We start from the raw sequence: 24882 nt of genomic DNA on the forward strand, positions 1-24882 counted from the left end.
ATGTCCTTCAATTGGGGAATGGCTGAACAAACTGTGGTATATGCGGGTGATGGAATACTATTGTGCTAAAAGGAATAATAAACTGGAGGAGTTCCAGGGGAACTGGAGAGACCTCCAGGAACTGATGCAGAGCGAAAGGAGCAGAGCCAGAAGAACACTGTACACAGAGACTGATATACTGTGGTAAAATTGAATGTAATGGGCTTCTGTACCAGCAGCAATACAATGACCCAGGACAGCTCTGAGGGATTTATGGTAAAGACGCTACCCACATTCAGAGGAAGGACTGCAGGAGAGGAAATATATAAGAAAAGCAACTGCTTGAACGCATGGGTCGGGGTGGACATGATTGGGGATGTGGACTCGAAAACTACCACCCCAATGCAACTACCAACAATTTGGAAATAGGTCTTGATCAAAGACACATGACAAAACCAGTGGAAATGTGCGTCGGCCATGGGTGGGGGGAGTGTGGGGGGTGAAGGGGAAAGTAGGAGCATGAATCATGTAACTATGTTAAAAATGATTATTAATAAATGTTTAAATTAAAAAAAAAAGTAGACTGGAGTTAATTTTCTCATTTGCAAGATAAGTTTCATTATACTTGCTTTGCTTACTTCACAAACATACATACATACATACATACATATTCACACACACATATATATATATGTAAATATATATATGTATGTATATAGGGATGGGGCTTTAATAGCCAGAAGGTAAGTAACTTAGAGGTTAGCTCATGCTACCTCATTTTATAAAGGCAAAAACTGAGACCCCAAAGATAGTATCTTGGCATAAGGGTCACACAGTCAGGTAGTAAAAAAGCCAAAACTAGAACCAAAATCTTTTTATTTCAATCAAGTGCTCCTTATATTACTACTCTAGCCCCATATAACATTAGGCCTGGAATTTTCAGCTTTATGGGAAAAAAATTTTAATGAAATTTTCAAGGTAATTGTAAAATGAAAAGATGAACACAATAATTTTAAACATAAATTAAATAAGGCCTTATCTAGCACCATAATGAGTATTTATTAATTAGCCATCAAGTTCTCATTCCGATTTAAAGAACAGAGGACAAGTAAATTATTTGGAAATTGTTTATAACCTAAAAATTTTGCAAGAAAATAAAAACCTTTTGACTTTCCAAATGGACACTATTTGAAGGAATTTGACTGTATGGAACTATAGTGCCATCTAACTGTAAGAATTTTTAAAAACCTAAACCTTTACAATATATACTCACAAACACACATATTAAAACCAACTCAGAGATACACTGTATTCTAACAATGAACTTATTGAGTTTGAATTCAATAGCCAGAATCACATTATATAATTGCATCTAGTATGACACAATTAACTATATGGTGGAAAACTTACTTTTCTGCAAATAAACTTTGTAAGAATGCATGTCAAACTACATTTTAATCTAACATCTAAATTACAACTATTACACAAAGAACACAAACACATATTTTGAAGTATTTCAATAATAACTAGAAATGTGGAAATTTTTTATCATTACATTAAGAAATTTCTTCTGAGAAACACATTTATTTATTTATTTATATAAGAGGAAGAAACAGTTGCTGTAACAAAAAAATTAAGTATCTAGTCATAGAGAATAAAAGCCAACCTTTTCAATTAAAGTTAGGTTTTGAGCTGTTAAAGACAGAATTTCCAACAATCAAGCATTCAGTACAAAACAACTAAAAGAAAAAAATATGATAGTGGTAAAAAAATTAAGACTTCTAGAATTGATACAAAGTAATTGAAGACAAAGTGTTTGGGTAGGTAAATATAAGGAGTAACAGAACTGCAAAGCTTCTCCTATCTAAAAAAAAAAAAAAAATCAAGGCTCTGAAAAGGTATTAAGGGGAATGGAAATGCTCCAATCAGAATAAAACAAGAATGGATGGATCATGTTTTGCCAGGAGGAGAAATTTAGAGGGTATTAATAATACAGGGGGACAGGTAGGTAGTACAGTGGATAGAGTGCCAGGTCTGGAATCGAGAGGACCCAGTCAAATTTGGTCTCAGACATTCCTTAGTTGAATGACCCCGGGCAAGTCACTTAATCTCAATTGCCTGACCCTTACCCCTCTTCTACCCCTCCTCTCCCTCCCCTCCCCCCCCTCTCCCTCTCTCCCTAAAATCTGAAGAAAGCTATTCCTTCCTTTTCAAGTGCTTGAATATTTCCTCACCAGCCTTTAAACCTTAAATAACCACATCTATGCAACAATAATATAGTATATATACACACACACACTTTACATGACTGACACTGAAAAAAAAGAATACCTATCACTCAAATTCCACTTCAATGCAGTAGCAATGAAATAACATCAGAGAGGCAACTAGGTGGCTCAGTGAACTAAGAGGCAGGCCTAGAGATGGGAGTTCTGGGTTAAAATTTGGTCTCAGACACTTCCTAGCTGTGATCCTGGCAAGTCATTTAACCCCCATGGTCTAGCCCTTAGCACTCTATTGCCTTGGAAAAAAATACATAGTATTGATTCTAAGATGAACGGCAAGGGTTCAAAAATGAATAAATAACATCAGAGTTTAGGTGGACTCTCCACAGGAAGAGAATCTTCTCTAACTTACTCTAAGATGTTGTCTTGCATCATGCTTATCAATAAAGAATATATTACTTAAATATAGATTCTCAGTGTTTTCCAAATACAGGAAATATTGGAAACTAGATGACAAGTCACAACTTATTTTTCAAAAATTTCAAAATATACCATAAACAAAGGGAAGGAAGAAGGGAGGAAGTATGGATTTATTAAGAACCTCCTAGGTGCCAGGTGCTAGGCTGATGCTCTCAACAACTGTGGGAGGTAGGTGATTATGCTATCCCCATCTCACAGATGAAAAAAAACTGAGGCAGAAAAAGGCTAAGTAACTTGCCCAGGTCTCTGAAGAACTAGTACCTGAAATAAGATATGAACTTAGGTCTTCTTAACTCTAAGCCTACTCTATCCACCACACCACAAAGCTAGTTGTGATCATATTGCACCACTTAGCTGTCCTATATCACAATAAACTCCAAATGGATACATGACCTGAATATAAAAGTTCATATATATTATGAAAGAAGGTATCAGAGGTGATTACAAACACTAAAACGTCCAATTTTACTTGGCCATTTTTATAAAATTAAAAAGCTTTTGTAGAAAACTAATGAAAGTGGAACTGGAAAGTAAACTGGGAAAAAAATCTTTGTACCAAACATCTCTGATAAAGATATAATTCAAGATACATAGGAAACTGATAGAAACACACACATACACACAAAAAGGGCAATTACACAATAGATGAGTGGTCAAAGGATACAGATACACAGTTTTCAAAAGAGAAAATGTAAAGCTATCAATAACCATATAAAAAATGGTCCAAAGCTCTAATTAGAACAATTCAAATTTTTAAAACTCTTAAAAGTTCAGCCACATACATACAGATCAGCAAAGATGACAAAAGAGAATTCCAAATGTTAGAAGCGTTTTGAAGACCAGGCGGATGCACTGTTTATAAAACTGTGAATTGGTTAACAATTCTGGAAAGCAATATGGAACTACACCTAAGAAATAACTAAAATGTAATCACACTCTTCTGACTCTATACCAGTGATAGCAAACTTATGGCACGGGTGCCAAAGATGGCACACAGCATACTCTCTGTGGACATGTGGCTACCTCCACCCCCACCCCCAGAGTTCATTCCTAGAAAGGCAGAGGGACTTGGGCAGAGCTGTTCCCCTACCCCTCTCTACCACACCTGAGGACATTTTTTCACATCCCCCACTTTCTGCTCAGCACCCCATGGGAGCACTTTCTCCCTCCTCTCCTATGTGTGTATGGGGGTGGGGGTGGGGTGAACTCCTGCACACCCAGCACTCAGTGTAGGAGCCCCCCAAAAAATAAAGAACTATTTGTACACAAAATTTAAAATAATACTTAGAAGTAGAAAAAATGGATACACAGAAGCAAAATATGATCTCAGATTTTAGAGCTCTGACCTTAGAGACTACATAGTCAAACTCGTTCATTTTTCAGATGAGGAAAACTAAGGCAAAGAGAGAGGTTGCTTAATTTGCCAATATCACACAGCTAATTAAGTGTGTGAGGATGAAAACTCAGGTTTCCTTACTCAGATGAATATAAAAGGTTATTACCCTGAAATAAGTGTCAAATATGAGAAACTTGCTCAGACTTACATAAAATGATGTAAATAGAAGGAACCAAAACAATTTATACAATTAGCACAATAAAATAAAGAGGGGAGAAATGCTTTGAAAAAAGACTTTAGAATTCTGATACAACATTATGACCAATCATGACTTCAGGAGACTAATAACAGAACATGTTTCCTGCCTCTTGGCAGCAGGGTAATAAACAAAAGGTGAAGGATTTTTGTTGTTGCAGACATGTCTGACCCTTCATGACCCCCACTTGGGGTTTTCTTGGCAAAGATACTGTAGTGATTTGCCATTTCCTTCTCCAGCTCACTTTACAGATGAGGAAACCGAGGCAAACAGGGTTAAGTGGATTGCCCAAAGTCATACAGCTATTAAAGAGTGTGAAGTCAAATTTGAACTAAGGAAAATGAATTTTTCTGACTTCAGGTCCAGCATTCTATACCACCTAACTGCTCCAGAGGTGTGGGACAAAATGTACATTTACTAACCCTTTACTACACTTACTAAGGGAAAGTTTCTATAGGTAAGGATGAAATGAGCTAGTACAGTGGTTCTCAAAGTATAGCTTGAGGACCCTTAGGATCCCTGAGATCTTTTTAGGTGGTCCTCATAATACAAGATACTTTAATTTCTAATATGATATTGTAAGATATAACCCACATTAACAAAAATTCTTTTTTCAATTTTTAAGTCTAAAAAGAATCTGAAATCAAAAGTCTGAGAACCATGAGTTTTTAGTAGTGATCAAAAGTTTTAATATAAAGCATTAAAAATACACAGCAAAAAACAAAAATTCTAATGGGGACAAAACAGATCAATTTTGTTACAACTTCATTATACTCGATATACAATTTTTTAAAAGTACTTTAAAAATTTCATGGTTTCTTGTATAATCCTACTTTTGTTATTTATTGAGATGTGTTTACTGATGATAAAGTTCACAAGAAAAAAATAAAAAATGGATAGATTGGAGGCAGTGATGTTCAGTGTAAAGAGTGCTAGATTTGTAATCACAGAGCCTTAATTCAAAATCTCAAGCCTATAAACTATTACATGACTCTGGGCAAATCATTTAATTATTAAGATTAAAAAATTACATCTTCCTTTCTCTCCAGACTCCACTACTGATTCTCTAGGCTTTTCCCACTACTGCACAGGATCCAAAAGTTCCTTCAGCCCCTTCCCTTTCTCACTCTGGAAATTCACTCCACTACCCTATCTTTTAACTGGTTAGTTAGTCTATCCCTGAATCTCCATTTAACTCTAGCCTTCTCCAAACCATCCACCTTTCAGGTTCCTTTTATGTCTTGTCCTCACTGGTGAGAATGTATGCTCCTCAAGGGAAGGAATGTCTTTTTTGCTATTGTCTGTATTCCTCATACACAGGACAGTGCCTTTTATATAGTCGAGGCTTAATAAATGCCTGTTGATTTGCTTGCTGCTGAATTACATGCAATTCTTTTGATGATAAGGTCAAAGGGAGGTGTCAAGAGAAAATTCTCCAGGTATGTGTCTGATGTGTCAAGAAAAAAAATGCACCAATCTTTAATAATGAAAGCAATAGACTAAACTTCTATAAGTCCCTTCTAGCTATAATCTATGACATAATGATGTTATTGGTCAGTCTTTTTTTTTTCAGTCGCATCCTACTTTTCATGACGCCATTTAGGATTTTCTTGGCAAAGATCCTGGAGTGATTTGCCATTTCCCTCTCCAGCTCATTTTACATATGAGGAACTAAAGAAAACAAAGTTAAGTGACTTGCCCAGAGACATCTAATAAGTATCTCAAGCCAGATATGAATTCTGGAAGAGGTCTTCCTGACTTCAAACCCGGCACTCTATTCACTGCACTCCTAGATGCCCCAATGCAATGATGATATGGACCCAAACATGATTTATGTGCAGGGGTATTTAAGAAAGTCAGCAACTTCAAAGGCACCTCAAAAGGGGGAAAGAAGACAAGAAGAGGAAACAGCTTAAATATAAGTAGGAAATTATAGCTAATAGCTAACCATTATAATAGCATTTACATAGCACTTTAAGGTTTGTAAGTGCTTTATAAATATCTCATTTCATTCTCACAAAAACCCTGGGAGTTACCCCCAGTTTACAGATGAGGAAACTGAGGCAAACAGAGATTATGGGATTTGTCTAGAATCACAGAGCTAGTAAGTATCTGAGGCTGGATTTGAATACAGGTATTCATAAGTCTAAGTCAAGCCCTCTATCTACTGCACCATAAAGCTACCTAGGATGTTTGTTTTGTTTTTTAAATAATAAAGACATGGCAATAAATGTTGTCATTTAAGGCCCTATTTTACACCTTGGACTAAGGAAAAGTGGAATAGCATGGGAGAAGAAAGAGACTCAATATAAAAACTATCACAATTTATAATTCAACTTTTAAAAAGAAATGTATGTAATTACATGGTTTAATCAACTTTGAAAGATTCTATAATTATAATGAATTGTTAAATGAATACTTCCCTAAAGCTATACTATGCATGTTATACCATTTGCAACAGGCTAGGAGGGAGAAAAAAAATAGATCAAGCAATTCCTTACCTGCAGCTCCTTTGAGACTCTCTCTAAGTGGTTAGTTATCTTTTTAATCAGATCACTATACATCTGTTCGGAGTGCTGCTGGCATACACATTTATACACACAGCTGCAGAAAAACAGAAAAACTACTTTAACTATGAGGCACTTTTAGCAACTTAAATTTAAAGCAACTATACAAATGGATGTTAGCCAAAAGTAAATTAACTGATACCTTAAAAAATGGACCCCTAATGGACCTCTGCCTTTTGCCCTCAAGCAATTTGCAATTATACCAAAATGTTATTGTATCTAAGGATTTTATCACTTACAAAAAATGTTGGCAATTTGTGCATAACCAAAAAGAGCAAAAGGAGGGCATCTAAATTTGTAAAGGCAGAGGCTTTATACTTGCTCCTTTTAAAAGTACAACAGCATCTATGACTGGTAAAGGATGTTAACCATTAATATACCAATCCTTAAGTTACAAACTTTTGAAACATAGCACGATCTTAAATTTTTTGTTTCCAAAGAAAAATACACTTAAGTTCAAAGAAATAGTTACAAAAGTTAGGAATCTCAGTTCCTAGATTAATCATCTATTCCTCTCAAGGCCCATTTTAACTAATAAGCTGCTTTTAAATTATCATAGTTTTACATTTTACAAATTAAATATCTGTTTATGAAAAGGCAGTGTTTGACACAGATGAATGTACTATTTCTAGAGCTGGGATCAGGGTCTAAATCTCACTTCTGACATTTGTAGTTTGTAAGACTTTGGTAAAGTTATTTATCCTCCCTAAACCTCAGTTTCCTCAATTAAAAAATAAGGGGTTGGGGGGGGCAGCTGGGTGGCTCAGTGGACTGAGAGACTGGCCTAGAGATAGGAGGTCATGGGTCGAAATCTGGCCTCAGACACTTCCTGGTTATATGACCCTGGGCAAGTCCTTTAACCCTTATTGCCTAGCCCTTACCAATCTTCTGCCTTGGAATTAATACACAGTACTGATTCTAAGACGAAAGGCAAGGGTTTAAAAAAATAAGGAATTGACTTAATAGCTTCTAAGGTTATCTGTTTTATCTAGAGAACTATGATATGTCATTAGATAGTCAAAGAACCTTTCCAGTCCTAGACCTATGCCACTAAAACCAAAGTAATAATCTGCCCTATAAATTAGGTGTTAATTACTGGCATTGATTTCATTCTTTGAAGTCTACAAATATTTTATATATGTTATTTCACTTCAGTCTCACAATAACCATGTCAAGAAGGTATCTCAGGAATCCACATTTTATACATGGGGAAATTGAGGTCACTGAGGATAACCAACTTTCCCAGGTTTACAAGGCTAGCAAGTGTCAGATTGGATTCAAATACAGATCTTCCCAACTCCCAAGTTCAATACTCTATATGCTATACCATGATAATGCTTCTCAAGAAAGTGATATTTTTCCTTTCCAAATCTGCTATTTAACAAGGCAAGCACTATTGTTCATAATCTTCCACTTCAGAACATCAAAAGGAGATAGATCCTGGGGAAAGTGCATAATTCAAAATAAAGAATTTTTTTTTAAACTAACAAAAAACTTGACTCCAATAATTTTCTTTATTATTTAGTCTTCACTAATTTCTGTATTTTTTATATTTGATAATTATTTGGATTGTATTTAACTTGATAATATTTAACAAACACTCAAAACTGACATTTTGATTAGAATGTAACTTAAGTCATACTTTTAACCAAAATGATGACAAGAGAATTGGTCTGCAAAAATTCTTCAACTCTAATTCAATGCATACTTCATTCACCCTTCATTTTTATAAGTCAGAAAACTAGTGATCCCTTCTCTAGCATCAAATGACATATGTTCTATTTTTTAAAATGGTATGACATGAAAATTTCTAAAATACAACTGTCTTGCCTCTTAGACTATATTACTATAACAGAGGTTAACAGAATATAGAATTTAAGTAGTGGTGCATATCTATGCAATAATTGTTGTCTCTTTATGGTTTTTCTAGCTATCACTGTCAATTATCATAATTATTATCAATACCTATTGTCCACTGTTTCCATTATCCCACCATTCTAATTTACTGTTTCTAAATTGTAATGAGTCAGGAAACCAATCTATAGGGAGCTCCAACAAGCATGGTTAGTAAGGGTCAATAGAGTAAGAGTTAACTTTTCACAGGGAGAAAAATACATAATCATGGTCTCTAATACTGTATTTTCCTCAAAACTGAATACATGATTGTCTCCCTTCCCACTCACCCCCGCCCCCACTAAAATTTTCATAGCTTCCTCTTGACACTATTTTTCTCAACAAGTTTAAAAACTCAGACTCATCTGCCTCTTCTCTTAATCATCAATTAAAATAAAATCAATTGACAAATCCTTTCAATTCAATTCACCAATAGTTATCCCAATTAATTCCAACTATTCTTTTCCTCGATTTTAGCTGCCACCATCCTAATCTAGGACCTTATATTATCTCAGAAAAATGGGAGTAACTTTCTAGTCCCCTTTCCTCTCACTACTCCCTTCTCTAATCCATTCTCTATCCCCTAATAAAGTAATCTGATCACCTTACTCAACTCAGAAGCCTTTGGGGATCTCCCTACTGCCAATATGCAAGCTTCTCAATCTGAAATTTAAAGTCCTCCATAACTTAAGTCCAGTCTATCTATAGTCTTATACTCATGCCCTTTATACTACCCTAGGCTTCAAACTGGATTATGCACCATTCCCTAATCTCAATTTACTCATAACCTCTGTCCATCTCTACATGTGATTTACAACTGTGCCTAAAATGCCTAAACCTTCAGTTGCTGAAATCCTACCATCCCTGCAAAAGACCTGGTCAGATGCCAAATCCACCATGAAACCTTCCCTGAATCCTCAACTAGAAATGAGCCCCTCTCACATGCCATTCAGTATGTGCCTCTCCTAATTCAAGTGCTTATTATCAAGTGTTCATATGATATATCCCTTAACATGTTATAAGCTCCTTGTTGGAAAGGGGATCCAAGTAGTAATACTTTGCTTCATGGTGAGCTCCCTGAGGACAGGAACAGTCTTTTTCCCCTTTCTGTATCCTCAGTTTAGCAGTGTCTGGCACAAAGTAAGTACTTAATGTTTCCTGAATGATCCAAGAATCTCCCTAGGCTCCTACTCTTTATCTTTGCCTGGTACATTGCCAACCTGAGAAACTTTGTTTCTGGAGTCCTTCTCCCTCTCCTCAATAGTTAAATAGGAAGGATGCTAATCATGCTTTATCTTGTCCTAATTCTCTCCAAGGCAGTCTTCCTTCTTCTTTGTAGTATTATTACACTTGTATGAAACCTTTTTCCCTCTTTCCCTTCTCCCTTTTCTCAGCCCCACCAATGTGTTATCTTCTCCCATAACGAATAAGATCCTTGAGGGCTGCAACTCTAAAGCCAATCCTTAGCATAGCCTGGCATATAATAAGCACTTACTACCTACCTACCTACTCTAAAAGACTATCCGAGCTAATCAAATGTATGTGGACAATGTCCACAATGGCTACTCCTATAAGCCTTGGTAATAATAAACCTGGCTCTTGTAACCTTAGGACTAGAAAGAAACCAGCTTCCCCATAACAAAAAAATTATTGTCAGCTACCAGATAATTACTGAAAAGGAAACTAAAATTTCAAAGAGCTTCTCATCTAGAGAGGAAGTATGATTTCGGCAAAGGAAGTAGAGCTAGGAAAAAAGGGAAGAATGAAATCTTGTTTGAAGCAAAATTGTGACCTTTGGGAGAGACTTTGGGTGAATACTGAGAATAACTTTGTAGTTTATAGAACTGACTTAATATGCCAAAAATATTCATTAAAAATTAAGTCACATTCAAATTACAATTGGACCAATAAATGCATCTTGATTAAAGAGAAATTCAGTCCTTTAAAGATGGTCTTACCTGTATATCTGTTCATATGATATAGGGATATAGTCACCAGGACTCTGAGTTAAAAGCTGATCTATGGCACCATCCAATTTTGGCCAGTATGTGCTCTTATAGTCTTCAATAGTTATAACATTCATTACTAAAAATACAAAAAAAAATCATTTTCATCTACTGAGTTTAAAATTGTAAACCAATTTCATTATAATACTTTTAAATATATCTGATCTGTTGCCCAGTTTTACTGTACTCTACCACCTGATCATAGCACTCCATTCCTAATTGTTACCCCATTTCAACAGAAAAGAAAAATAGCCTAGTCAGTGATTTAAAATAGCCACAATTATACCTTGAAAAGAATTAATATTTTGAAAATTAAACAGTTCATCTTTGCTAATGAAAGTTTGACAAATTCAACTGATATTACCAGTTTCTCTTGCTCTTTTTCCAAAAGTTTCAAATGCCAATAAAAAAGTCTCAAACTCTGATTCTTAGCCTTATTTATTGCCACTAAGAAGGCAAATGTGTTCCTCTTAGTATATTTTAAGGCACAAAAGAAGGCAGGATCAAATACCCACACCCTGAGTAGAACTGTAAGGTTAAATGCCTACGACAACTTAAAAACATCAAGAATCCTACTGAGATCTGTGACACTATCTGAAGCAACCACTGCAGAAATCCTACCTAGGGTGGCTAACACTTTAACAGAACAAGGGTAAAAGTTAATAAGGAAAAAATATTATTCATTTGACTTTAAGGTGACAGTAAATCTTTCCACCTAAATTTAACAGTTTCACTTTAAGCTCTCATACTAATTATTCCTAACAATTCTAAAAAGTGAGTAGTTACTTTTAGCCCCACATCAAAGATGACATGTCTAAGAAGATGATGCCCAGTGAGACTAAGTATGCACAACACCTCCCAGAAAATATCTGGTCATGTTAAAAGGTACTCAACTTCTCAAACATAAAACTCAAAACTTAAACATGAAAATTTTACTGAGAAAGATGTAGAAGCAATAAAATCACATCCCATTTTAAATAGTAGATTTAGATACCAAAATTTAAAAAATACTGTATTTCTTGGATACTTCCAAAGTTACTTTTAAAAATAAAAGCAGAAAGTTGAGCACTTTTAACAGTTACTTCCATTAGGCTAACAAAAGTTGTAAGACACTTGATTGCCAGTAGCTACTTTAAATACATATTTTTTAATTTTTTAAGATCTAGGAAATCAATCTAGTTAGACCAGTTTCCACATCAGAAAAATGAAGAAATTAGACTTAAGGCCTTTGGCTTTAAGTTTGTGATCCTTTGGGAATGAACTATTCATGTCAACTGACTTCCAGCCTAACTCCTGCCTAGACTGATAGCTTTTTTCTTAGCCAAATCATCAATATTCTTCACTGAATAAAAGTTATCAGAAGAGAACTTAAAAAATGGAAAATATCAGCAGTACAACAACCTGTCTTATCTTCTATAAGGAATGGATTAGTTGATAATATTTGCATTGCTATCCAAAGGAAATATACATATTAATTTGCTAATAGCTCTATATATTAAAGTCTCCAGTCTGCACTTAAAATTAAACAGCAAACTTTAAGTTTATATCCTTTCCTCATTCTCTAAACTTAACTTGATCATTTATTTTCTAAAACCTGTTAGTCTAATTCAGGCATATTTTAGTCAATACATTCTACCATCCAGTCTTGAATCTTATATACTTTCTTATAAGATTTTAGTCTTGCATTTTAAAAATCTTTGACTTACCCATGAAGGTCAGGTTTTGTTTTGTTTTTTTTGGTTTACTATTTCTCTTTTTAAAAAAGAACTAAAATTTACATGATGAGGATAATTAATTGGTTTTAAAATTAAAAGGTAAAAAGACTCGGCAGAAGTACAAGTTATAAGATGTGATTTCTGGGATAATTTGAATGGCTGATATTATTAAATAGGACCTTTCTAATAAAGAAAAGTACTGAAGTCATAGCCCAAGGAGGTAGGAGTACTGTTCCAGACAATGGAAATTAACTTCAAAGAATTTGGAATGTCAAAAAAATTCCCTTAGGTTTAATATTTTTAATTAACAACAAACTCAGAATTTCCATTATGTTGTGTCTGGGAGCACTTAGCCCTACCTACACCTTAATGAGAAACCTTATATCATAATTCAACAAGTCACCAGGATACTTATAATGAGTAGAAAAGCCTAATACCATTCTATATTGGGTCATTTTTGTTAGGCAGTTTTTTCTACTCATCTACAACAACAACAACAACAACAACAACAACAACAACAACAACAACAACAACAAGCCTTTCTCCACTTTTCCAAATTTCTCCTAGTTTTGCCTCTGAGGCCAGATAAATAAAGTAAGACTAATCATTCTTCCAGGTGACAGTGCATCAAACACTTGAATATAATTTCAGGTCTTCTCTTCCATTAAAATCCCACCACCCTAAACCACCATTACCATCAAGTTTTCTCTTCTTCACAGGAAATAAACAAATAAACCCAATGATCCTCAGAAGGAACAGACTTGATCATCTCCAAAAGTTATAGATGATCTCTTAAGTGCCAAATCTAATGACACTTTCTCAATCCTCATATTTCTTGACCTCTCTAACCTCTAATGCTGTTGGATCACCCTCTTTCAAATCTCCTAGTTCTCCTCCACAATGGCTGCTATTTTTCAATCACCTTTGCTGGATTTTCATTGTACCTGCTAAGATTCTCTCAAGCCTCTCAAGAATTTTTTAGACAACAAGCATTCATTAAGCAACTATTGCTAGGCAAACATTGGAGTTGTATCCCCCCCCCCACCAAAATCTCTACTTTCAAAGAGCTTGTATTTCATGAAAAACATACACAAGGGAATAAAAATTCATACAAAGTAAATAAGTAATTTCAGGGAGAGGGGGAGATCAGTAAAGGCCACATGCAGGAGGTTAGGACTTGGACTGGGATTTTAAAAGGTAGGAAAAAAAGAGAGGGAGTACATCATAGGGATAGTAGACTGCATGTGCAAAGGTATAGAATTCATGTGAAAAACAATAAGCAATCCAGTATGGCTGAACTATAGAGTACAAGAAGTAATATAAAATATACCTGGAAAGATAGGGCCAGATGACGATTAGAAAGGTTTTTAAAGGTTTGTCTTTTAACCTAGAAGCAATATGGAGCCACTGGAGCTTTTGGAGCAGAAGACTGCATGTTCAGAATTTGTGTTTTGATACTGACTTTGGCAGTTATGTGGTAGATAGTTTGGAGAAAAAAGAGAAGGGAGATGATAAGATTATTACAATAGTCTAGTCAGAGATAATGAGGGATGTGAAGAAGGTTGCTTACAAAGTTTAGAGAATTGTTACAGAAGACAGGATTAACAAGGCTTAACAACTGAATAGATAAATGTAAGGGTCAGTAAAAAAGTTGTAGTTCTAAGGTTTTGAAAGATGATGGTGCCCTCAACAGGAATTTGTAACTTAGGGAAAGAAATGGGTTTTGGGAATGGGGAAGAGGAATGAAGATAATGAGATCTGTTTTAGCTATGTTGTGTGTGAGATACCTACAAGAGAATCAGTGGGAAATGTCTGAGAGAACTATTGACAGTAGAATTCAGGAGAAAGGCTGGTTCAGAAGGGAAATCTGAACAACATCTGCCTAAAGAAGACCAATGAACTCACACATACGATTTGATGAGATCATCTAGAAGAGGGGGAAAAGAAAAGGGTCCAAGAGTTTGTATGTACACTCACATGACTAATGTTGAGGTTGAGACACGGATGATGATCCAACAAAGAAGCTAAGAAGAAATAGCAAATCGAGTAGAAGGAGAATCAAGACAGCAGAGTCAAGAAATGCTAGAGAAAAGGGTATAACCAAGAGAAGCGTGGTCAATAAATGTCAAGAAAGGTCAAGAAAGATGATTGAAAAAGGGTCACTGGGATTGTAATCACAGATCTGGGGCTAGAAGAGACCTCAAAGGACATCTTGTCCAACATCATCATTTCACAGAATGATGATGATGATAATGATATTAGTTATTTAAAAAACTAAAGCCTAGGACGGTTAGTGATTTGCCAAAGATTGTACAGGTAGGATTTAAATCCAGGTCTTCTGAATCCTGAGCTAGTACTCTCTTCACTTTTCACATTAAAAGATTGCTAACTCTTTAAAGGTAGGATCCCCAAAGCAAACACAGTATTCCCAAATGGTCTAATCAAAACAAGAATACAGTGGGGTCCATCACCTCCTCACTCCTCCCCCTTTTATACTTCTTTGAACATAAAATGAAATTACTTTTGTCTTCTTGAATGACAATACACTAGTGACTCATAATGAACTTCCAAGTTTACTAAATCACCCCCATCTCTTTCCAACTGCTGCCTATCTATAACTCCTTTATCTTGTATTTATGAAGCTCTTTTTCCTGAACCCAAGAAAAAGATTTTATATGAATCCCTATTAAAATTCAAATTTGGCTCAATGATCTAGCACAGTAGTGTCAAGCTCAAATAGAATGGGGGATCAATAATCTATACATGAAGATTGACTTGGCTTTAAAATGGATTATTATCTATGTTTTATTGTGTTTTTATTTATTTTATTAAATATTTCCCAATTATATCTTTTTTTTTAAACCCTTAACTTCTGTGTATTGACTTATAGGTGGAAGAGTGGTAAGGGTAGGCAATAGGGGTCAAGTGACTTGCCCAGGATCACACAGCTGGGAAGTGTCTGAGGCCGGATTTGAACCCAGGACCTCCTGTCTCTAGGCCTGGCTCTCAATCCACTGAGCTACCCAGCTGCCCCCCCCCCAATTATATCTTAATTCAGTTTAGACTGGACTGAGGAGTATCTCCACTATTCTGGCCTGGGAATATCTTGATTTATGAATTATTAATTATATTGTATATAAGTAAGGTAAATAAAATAATTATTAGCTGTGCTACTTCTAAGATACAAGAGATGTCTAGCTATCTCACGTCCTCTGCCCCTCTATAGCATACTGATGTGTTCCAGCTATTTCCCAAGCTCCTCATGAACTTCTTGATTTCCAGATGGTTTATAAAATACTAAAATAATATTCTGCTTCTTCCTCCATTTTTCTTTACTCAAACGCTCTACACCTCATGCTTTCCCCTCCTCTGTTCCCTAACTTTCCTCATATGTATTTTATCCCCTTAATTCTACGATCACATTTTATCTATCCTTTCCAAGGCCTTATTGGGTGTCTCATTCTAAGGCTCATTAATACCTATTAGGTCAAATGTGTTTCTCTGCATCAGAATCTCTAATTACTGATACAATTTCTACATGGCTATATTTTGGAAGAAATCTTGTCAATAACTTACTTATGAAGAGGAAAAACATCAATTTCTAGTTTTTGTCTTTGTTTAGTCATTTTTAAGGTATATTCAACTCTTTGTGACTGCTCATTAGTATTTTCTTGCCAAAAGTGGTTTGCTATCATTTCCTTCTCCAGCTCATTTTACAGATGAAGAAACTGAGGCAAACAGGATTAAGCTAATGACTGAGGCCAAATTTGAACTCAAATTTGACTCCAGGCCTGGCACTTTATCCACTGCACCAAAGGAACTAGTTTAATGCTATATCCATTTGTTGTATATCACCATGTGTTAAGAACCTTGATGAAAATGATTACTAAATTACTTGGTAAAATGTATTATTTTTATTAGACCAATCAACAAACATTTAATAAATGTCTACAAGAGGCTATGCTAGGCACTGGGGATACAAACACAAACAATGAAATCACCTGTACTCTCAAGGAGCTTACATTATAAAGATATTTATATAACTTGAAAAGTATGATTTGTTTCAAATACAATATCATGTAATATTATACTTATCACTCAAGTGATTCAGGAACCAAAACAGTAAGCACTCATAAGAATAAATTTGGGAGTGAGTAGAACTTGTTAACATACATTTGATATTTTATGAGGTTTAAGAAATGCCAGATTGCTAGTAATTAGGCAGTGATTAAAATATAATTTATTTCAACAAAAATAAAAGCATTTTCTCCACTCCCACGTATCTTCAGCAACCACTGCCAAATTAAATGTTTTTATATCAAACTGTCTGAGGCATACATACATATATTTGATGTCATTCAGTCTAAAATAGCTAACTAGTTCAGCTGTGCCTGATAAACCATTCCTTGGGAAAACAGTAAGGGCCCATAATATCTTTCAGAATTGTCTTGATTTTCATAATATATCAACTTTAAATTTTAAAAGATTCTAAATAACTAAGAAACTTTAGCATTGGAAACGAATACTATAGTCAGAAATCATTCAAGAGTCTTAATAACTCATACTTGGTCTTAACTATTAGTAGCTGACTTAATGCCACCATTAATTTACTTATACCAATCTACTTCAGTTTCAGCAACTCCTGAAAGTCAGTTAATGGTCACTGTTAAATATTCCATGAAAAACTGATATCATAACTCCAAATTTTAATCTTTGCAATCTTTTGACTGTCATAACATGTCTCATCAGGCAATGCATAGACAAGTCCAAACAATGTGAAATGGAGCTCAGGTAAGAGTTGCAAAAGTATGCCTTCTTCCTAAAAGGCAAATGCAAAGAAGGGGGGTTGGGGGCACAGGGAGAAGAAGGGGACAGCTAGGAACTATTTCGACTGTTTTGGCCCAGGCAACATCATTCTAGCTTTTAGAAATGTTTTACACATACACAATCCCACTCACTCACTTCTCTTTAAAAAAAAAAAAAAAGGTAATTGTCCATAATTTTTAAGTGTCACCTTAAGTACACAAAAGGGCTATGGTAATTTTAACTACACTCAAACAAAATTAATACTTGCCCTAAATTCTAAGTAAGCTTATCTCACAGTCACTGTCACAAATGTGTGATGACTAACTACTCAGATCAATTCATTTGCAGGATGCCAAGGCACTTGGAGTTGGACTCAATAGCTTTTAAGATTTCTTTCATTTCTACATCTATGATCCTATAATAATGCACTGAAAATTTTGGTTTCTGACTTGAATTTAATCTTAACCAAAAACCTCAATTTCTTTATATCTTAACTTTCTCAACTATAAATAAAATCCCAACATGCTAGATATTTTTAGTTATCCCATCAAGAGATAACACTCATCTAGGCAGAATAAAGGGTACCTGTTAAAAACTGGAAGGAAACAAGATTGGCTAGGTGAGTACCACATTACAAAAAAGTGTTAAGGCCCCAAAAAAGGCAATATAAAGTCATACACTTAAATCCACAGGCTGAAACAATCTAATCCAAAGTTGTTTATGGTTCCAGTGAGCAAGTTATTAACTCCAATATCCTTTCCACTACTTACTCTGCCTACTGAGCAATGTAGAATATTAGGGAAAATATCTTTAGGAAGATTAGCCAAAATGTATAGAGTAGACATACTGAAGGGTAGGAAGGTCATAAGATTATTTTAATACAAGGATAAGAAGGCTGGAGATGATTTCTAAAGCCCCTTTCCTGCTCTAAAGCCTAGGAATTTATTTGGTCTAGAATGTTAGCACTGATAATAAGAAGGGTTAAACTGGACATGTTCTTAAAGGAAGTAATAGTTAAGTACTAATGACAAGTGGAATACAGGAGATGAAAGAGAATAAAGAGATAGTCTAGTGTGAGGAAAAGAGTATTGTATTTGGAATAATCTGAAATGCATTGAAATCCCAGCTCTTGTATTTACAGAGTGACTCTGGGCAATTCTCTGAGATTAAGTTTTTCTTACCTGTAACATAAAAGAAGTGGGCTATGTGACCCAAGATCGCTTATAGCTCTAAATTAATGATCTCTACTTTTCCTAGGACAGTGATGGGCAAACTTTTTAAAGAGGGGGGGCCAAAGGAAAAGAAATGCTCATCTGTCAGTCTGTTTCTAAGGCAACTCTTTCGAAGTTTCATTGTATTGTATCCTACTCATTGTATTCATCAGATTAGGAATTATGTCGCCTGGCCAGATAGAACATTTCAGGGGGGCCACATCTGGCTCGTGGGCCATAGTTTGCCCATCACTGTTCTAGGAGACTAAAAAAATGATATCTGACAAAAAAAGGGATATCTAAGAAGAAATGGTTTATGAGGAAAAAAGCAGTTAGAAAAGACAAATTCTATTTTGTTCATAGATGTCCCAAAATCATTTTGAACTTCTAGTAAATTTTCAGGTAACTGAAAATACTTAACTGGAGTGTAGACGAGAGGTTAGGAAATAAAGATTTAGGAATCTTAAACAAACAAACAAACAAACAAAAAAAACCTACCAGCAAAGGAGAAACAAGAACAACCTCTGGATCTGTAATTAGACAACTTCCTTGGGGCAGCTAGGAAGCACAGTGGATAGCATCAGGACTGCAGTTGGGAGGGCTTAAGTTCATATCTGGCTTCATTCACTTCCTAGCTGTGACCCTGGGAAAGTCACAACCCAATAAACTATCCCTTATCCCTTACAACATTTAGACAAGTGCCTTCACTAATTTTAGTATAATTAGGTATGGCCTCAGTAGATAAAACCTAGGAAGCTGAATAAGTATCAAAAGCATAAATGGAGCACAATTCTTCTGGACTCCAAGCCCATTGCTTATCTAACAATCATTGGACTTTTCTCAGTCCTCAGTTTCTTTGATCTGTCAATAGCTAGCTAACCGACTCCTCTTTGATACTCTCTTCTCAATTGACTTCTGAGGTTTTGTATTTGCTTAGGTCTCCTATTTTTTTTTTTTCAAAAAATATAGAATTTCAAGGAGGAATAGATTAGTCAACACTATCAGTTGCCACAGAGATGTCAAGAAGAATGAAAAACAAAAATAAGAGTTCACTCAATTTATGCAGAAGGAAATCCATCACTAGTAATTTTTTAGAGAAAAAAATCAGTGAAGATCTGTTTTAATATATAATTGATAATTATATTTGTAGTTTATAGAGGGTTTTTTGGTATGGAACTTGAATTTCAATTTCTTCACTTAAATAAGTCTGAATATTCTCCTGCTCTAATATATTTAGGGCATAAAGGTAAAAAGCTTTAGCCCAGCCCTTGTCAAATTTACCACATATTCAGAATTTTTAAAATAGAAATTGATATTTTAAATGTTATTTCGGTTTCTAACAATGAACACATTAAGGTTTCTAACACTTATGATACAAGATGTGATTCACAGAAATATCTAAAAGTATGGCAGTAAAGAGGAAACAAAATCATTTATATCTTGCTTTCTGCATATTAAAAAAATGCTCCCTTTATTGCTCTTGCCAATTTGTAAACCAAATCATGCCAGATATGTTGATAAGTGTCTCAAGGAAAACAACAACATTTACAAAAGTAGGTTAAGAAAGACTATTCTAGATTTCTTTGTTTTTGTTCTTGGATTGTTTTTTTTGGTAACAGTACTTACAAATACAGAAATTCTGGACAAGTCAAAATACTTGTATTTATTGTAAAGACATAGCCCAAACAAAATGTTTTATGAGACTGTCTGACAAGATTAAATGAAATTTAAAGCCTCGGCATTATATGTACATATATATACACATATATATGTATGTATTTGTATTTCTCTCCCACCTTTTGGAGATTTTTTTTATTCCTCTCCTTCCATCTCTCCCCACCAATGATGTAAAAAACCATTAAACTTAGATGAGCTCTAGGTCCAAATTCTAACTCTGCTACTTGATGACTTTAGGAAAGTCACAATCTCTTTGGGCTTCTGTTTCATCTGTAATACACAGGGTCTAGACCATTTCTAAGGTCTTTTCCATATATAAATTGTATAATTTACATTTCAGAAACGGTCTGTAACATTCTAGCTATTTGAAAGGCATCAACACACTTCCTTTAATCTACCTAAATTGTAATTCTCCAAAAGACATAACACAGTTGAAATTGTATTTAAATCATACTCTTAGCCCCGGACTTCTTCCTGTACGGTTTTCAGACCTTTTTGACTTGGATGTCTACATAGTTGTTTTCTGCTGGGGTGAAGCTTAGGAATTTGAGAAAACTTCACTTAGTATTTTTAAGAGCAAAAAGCTGCCCAGGACAGCCTGCCACTTTCTACGGCTAGCAAGATTATCATCTGAGTTCCTCTGGAAAGCTACTGTACAACCCAACTATGCACTTCTAAAATTACAACATGGTTCTTTAGGCTGAAAAACACTAATGTGAAATGAATATGATCTCTATGTAGTAGTTACAGGAAAAGTACAAAGACCATCAAAGACTAGAGAAAACAGTTCAATTTAAGTACTATTAAATTTGGAAAAAAAAAAAAAAAAAAGTTTACTCATTCGAGTTGATGGAAATGTCACACTTGAAACTAAAAATTGCTTAATTTTCATAGTACTAATTTAGAAGTAGTACAACAAATTTGTGAAGATAGCATGGCAGTGCACAGTCAGCCTGAGAATTGAACTTGAGTTCAAATCCAGCCTCTGACACTTACTGGATAGCTTTAGGCCAGTTCACAATCCTTCAGTGTCTCAAGCAACTTTCTAAGACAGTGATTCCGTGCTTCAGCGATCCAGGAGGGCAGTGATGGGCACAGGTGCATTTATCATTGCTATTAAAATTTTTTAAAAATTAATTTCCAGGGGGCTAAGAAATATTTTTTCTGGAAAGGGGGAGTTAGGCCAAAATAGTTTGGGAACCACTGTTCTAAGACTAAAAGGTACAGAGAAACTGCTTATTTGCATTGGTAAAAGGAGTTTCTCCTACAATCATGAAAACACACACAGGTCTTTTGTCTAAAAATTAAGTAGTAGAGAGCAAATTGGTTTAGAAGTTAAATCCTGGCTCTGCCACTTAATAGTTGTCCAGACTTGGAAAAGTTGTATCACCTCAAGTCTATTTCATCTATAAAATGGGAGAAAAAAAATAATGGTACAGAATACTTCCTGAGATCATGATGAGATTATGTACTTTCAAGTGCTTTGCAACTATAAAGAGCTATAATATATCAATCTTTATATAGTATATCTGGAACATTAACTGGAACAAGTTCTCTGAGTTATAAGGTAACCTACTAATATCTGCTAGAATTTGAAACAACATATTTATACTAAAAATTCATTTAAAGATTTTGATATCTATAAAATTGGTTCTGGAAAATTCAGATCTTAATGAATTCTTCTCTGTAGCTAAAGTCAATCTTTCAAACTTATAATCACTGAGCGAAGTCAGTCCATTTTTAGTCAGTTTTGCAGTCATACCTTAAGGTATAATGAAGAAGGAATCATTTGCTGAGGACTGCCAGAAAATAAGACTAAACACACAAATAGTGAATGGAATTTACATTGTAGGTTGACAGATCTAAAGATAGAGTTTGTAAAGATATATTGGCCTAAACCAGGGAAGCAACACGTGAAAATCTTTTATGTTGTAATATAAGGCAGAAAACAATCTATCATCTATTTAGGTTGTAATGATGGCTCCAAATGTTGTGGTGAGATTAGGAAAGCTTCAATTTGGGGCCTGGCAGCTAGAAACAATAAAATAAGCTCCAGGTCAAGGTGGGTCACATTTATAGACTTGGAATTGGACCCTCTGCAAGCAGTACATCTAGCTTTTCCAAGCAGTTTCATCAGTGTCACTTTAGAGCAAAGCTTTTTAGCTTGGTATTATGCACCCCTATGAAGTCTGGTAAAAACCTTGGACTCCTCAAAATAATCTTTTTAAATGCATAAAATAAAATACAGAGGATTACCAAGTAAACCAATTACAATGAAATATGGTTATTAAATTTTAAAAAGTTAATGGATCCCAGGTTAAGAATTTCCTTAAAGTGATATTCAACTGACCTAAGATTGATGCAGCCTTTTTCAAACTCATCTTTTTAAATCTACCATTTTCAAAAGGATATTTGTTGTAGCACAGCTCCACTGTACTAAACATGCAGAAAATGCCTAAGAGCAAAATTTCTATTATATGGAGTGATGAAAAAGAGCAACCTATAGGAAATGAAGACAGAATACCACAGCAAGAAGAAACACCATTGTCAGTAATGCCATACAGATAAAAAATACCTATATATAAGACCAGCCAGTACACAAACCTGCCATTGACCAATCAGAAATGGAATTCAATCCTAGCACAGGTTTTAAGCAACATGTGAGACAAATAGGCAGAAGAAAAAACATGTTTCCTTTAAGGTCTGTATGCAATAACTGGCCTCTTGGCAAACAGATAAACACCCCTACAAAATAAGGCAAAGAAATTTTATTCAGGACCTAAATAAACTCAAACATTTTTTTCCCTGAATTCCTGATCAAATTTTTTAGAAACATCTTCTAATTAGAACTTGCAACTGAATTTTTTAAAAAACTTCACTTTCATTGGCACTTGGTTTTCATTTATTGTTTAGCTTTCTCTTCAGCTGGAATGTTTTTCATATTAATATCTGTAAGATTAAAAATCGAGCTTTTCTTAGCTCTTGTACAAGTCATCCAACCAATTTGCAAGGTGTAAGAAGTGCCAATTTTTCTCTACCTGGACCTTAATAATAATTCAAGAATAAATTACTTGTGTACAATCCTTTCCTATCACAACCCACACAAGGCCAGATATCAACATTACCTTTCAGTAAAAAGAGCAATATGATGCATTACCCCAGTAAAAAATTATGTAATACTATAATTAGATGCTTTAATTCAGCCAAATATTTGTTCTGCACAGCTAATTGGGCAATTACTAGTACAGCTTTATAAAATTAATCAATAACTGAAAACCCAAGTCTCAAAGTTGCTTTGCCAGATGCCACTGAAAACAAACTTCTTATAATAGCAAAAAAACTCCGAATAACTAGTTATGACTGACATCTTCAATTTAAAAAGAAAAGTACTGAGGTCTATGAAGAGGTTTTTCCAACAATGAGAAAATTAAATAAAACCCCTATCAGCCGTTTCAAAAATAAGTAGCATGACCTTCTAGTTCAGGATGAAAAGAGGTTTCTAAACCCAAATATACTCACAGTGTTGACCTATTTGTTGATCATTTATTTGTCAGAAAGTTTTAACCTCAACAAACACAAACTCCCAACTGGTACAGGTGCTAGAGAGTTTCATTGCCTTAGAAAGGGTGAATTACTACCTTCGAAAGTCACATAACTACTTCCAATGAATAAAACATTGCTTTCACTCAGGAAGCAACCCACCCTTCCACGTCTTTAAGTTACAGGTAGAGACCCAGGGGTCACTTGGATTTTCGGCTCCACCAAAAATGCACAGGTCTGTTTGTTGGTTGCCAGTGTAAAAGCCCAAAAAACACCATGAGATGCTGTCTCTTTCTTGGTCACCGTCGAAGTGGGAAGGTGGCTTCCTCCTCTTACTACTACCCCCCACCCTCACCCCGCCCCAACCCTCTCGGACTAGACAACCGCCAACCCCACACATTCCCCCATTACGGCGGAGGTGGAACTTTAAGAGGGAGATGGGAGAGCAAGAAGAGGAGAGAGCTGCCCCTCAGCGTAGGAGAGTGGTTGTCGGGGGTACGAGAACGATCTGCAAACTTGGGGCTCTTGACGATAGATTGCGGCCACTCCGGGCAGGTAATTTTACCGGGCTCGGCTGTAGGAGGTAAACCCCACAGAGGGGGAAGACAAAGGAAGAGATAAAGTGGGGGTCTGGCGGGGACTCACAGAACTTGGAGGTGGAGGTATTGATGTTGATGGTAGCACTAGGGGTGGGAGCGGTGGCCGCCTTGGTCGGGGCCGCGTCGCAGCTCTTCATCATCATCATCGTCACCCCGTTGGCCTCGGGCGGAGGTCCCAGCCCTTCCTTAGGGCCCTTCCTCTCCGTGGCAGCCGCTGCCACAGCCAGCAGCTGCACTCCCGGCGGCTCCCGGGGAGAAGAAGAGGAGGAGGTGGGGGGCGGCGGTTGGGGCGGCAACAACCGCCGGTAACCGTCCATGGAGGCCTCCCAGTTGTTGTGGTTCTGGTCGTCCATCATAGCCTCATAGCCGCCGCCGCCGCCGCCCTCCTCCTCCTCCATGCTCTCCTCCATGCTGCCGGCCCCCGGGTGCCTCGCAGACCACCCCTCCCCCCGACACACACACAACACACACACACACAAACCCGGCGGCACCCCCCCACCCGGCCCCCTTTCCCCGCCCCCCGCGACACCTGCCGCCTCAACCCAGGGGCAGGGGGCACCACAGCCTCATGGCAGCGCTTACAGCTCCGGAG

At 35.9% G+C, this 24882-nt stretch overlaps 1 protein-coding gene across 1 annotated transcript in view; it reads right to left on the bottom strand.

Annotated features, from left to right (window-relative positions):
- Positions 1-24700, bottom strand: part of CACUL1 (CDK2 associated cullin domain 1) — an 82602-nt gene extending 57902 nt beyond the window's left edge. Inside the window, exons 1-3 of the mRNA XM_044660186.1 lie at positions 24337-24700; positions 10695-10821; positions 6778-6880 (exon numbers count right to left, since the gene is read on the bottom strand). Coding sequence (XP_044516121.1) covers positions 6778-6880; positions 10695-10821; positions 24337-24700 — 594 coding nt within the window. The remainder of the gene's footprint in view (positions 1-6777; positions 6881-10694; positions 10822-24336) is intronic.
- Positions 24701-24882: the final 182 nt, after the last annotated feature.

This window comes from Gracilinanus agilis, chromosome 2 (assembly GCF_016433145.1).
Source record: "Gracilinanus agilis isolate LMUSP501 chromosome 2, AgileGrace, whole genome shotgun sequence".
In the NCBI taxonomy this organism is placed as follows: Eukaryota; Metazoa; Chordata; class Mammalia; order Didelphimorphia; family Didelphidae; genus Gracilinanus; species Gracilinanus agilis.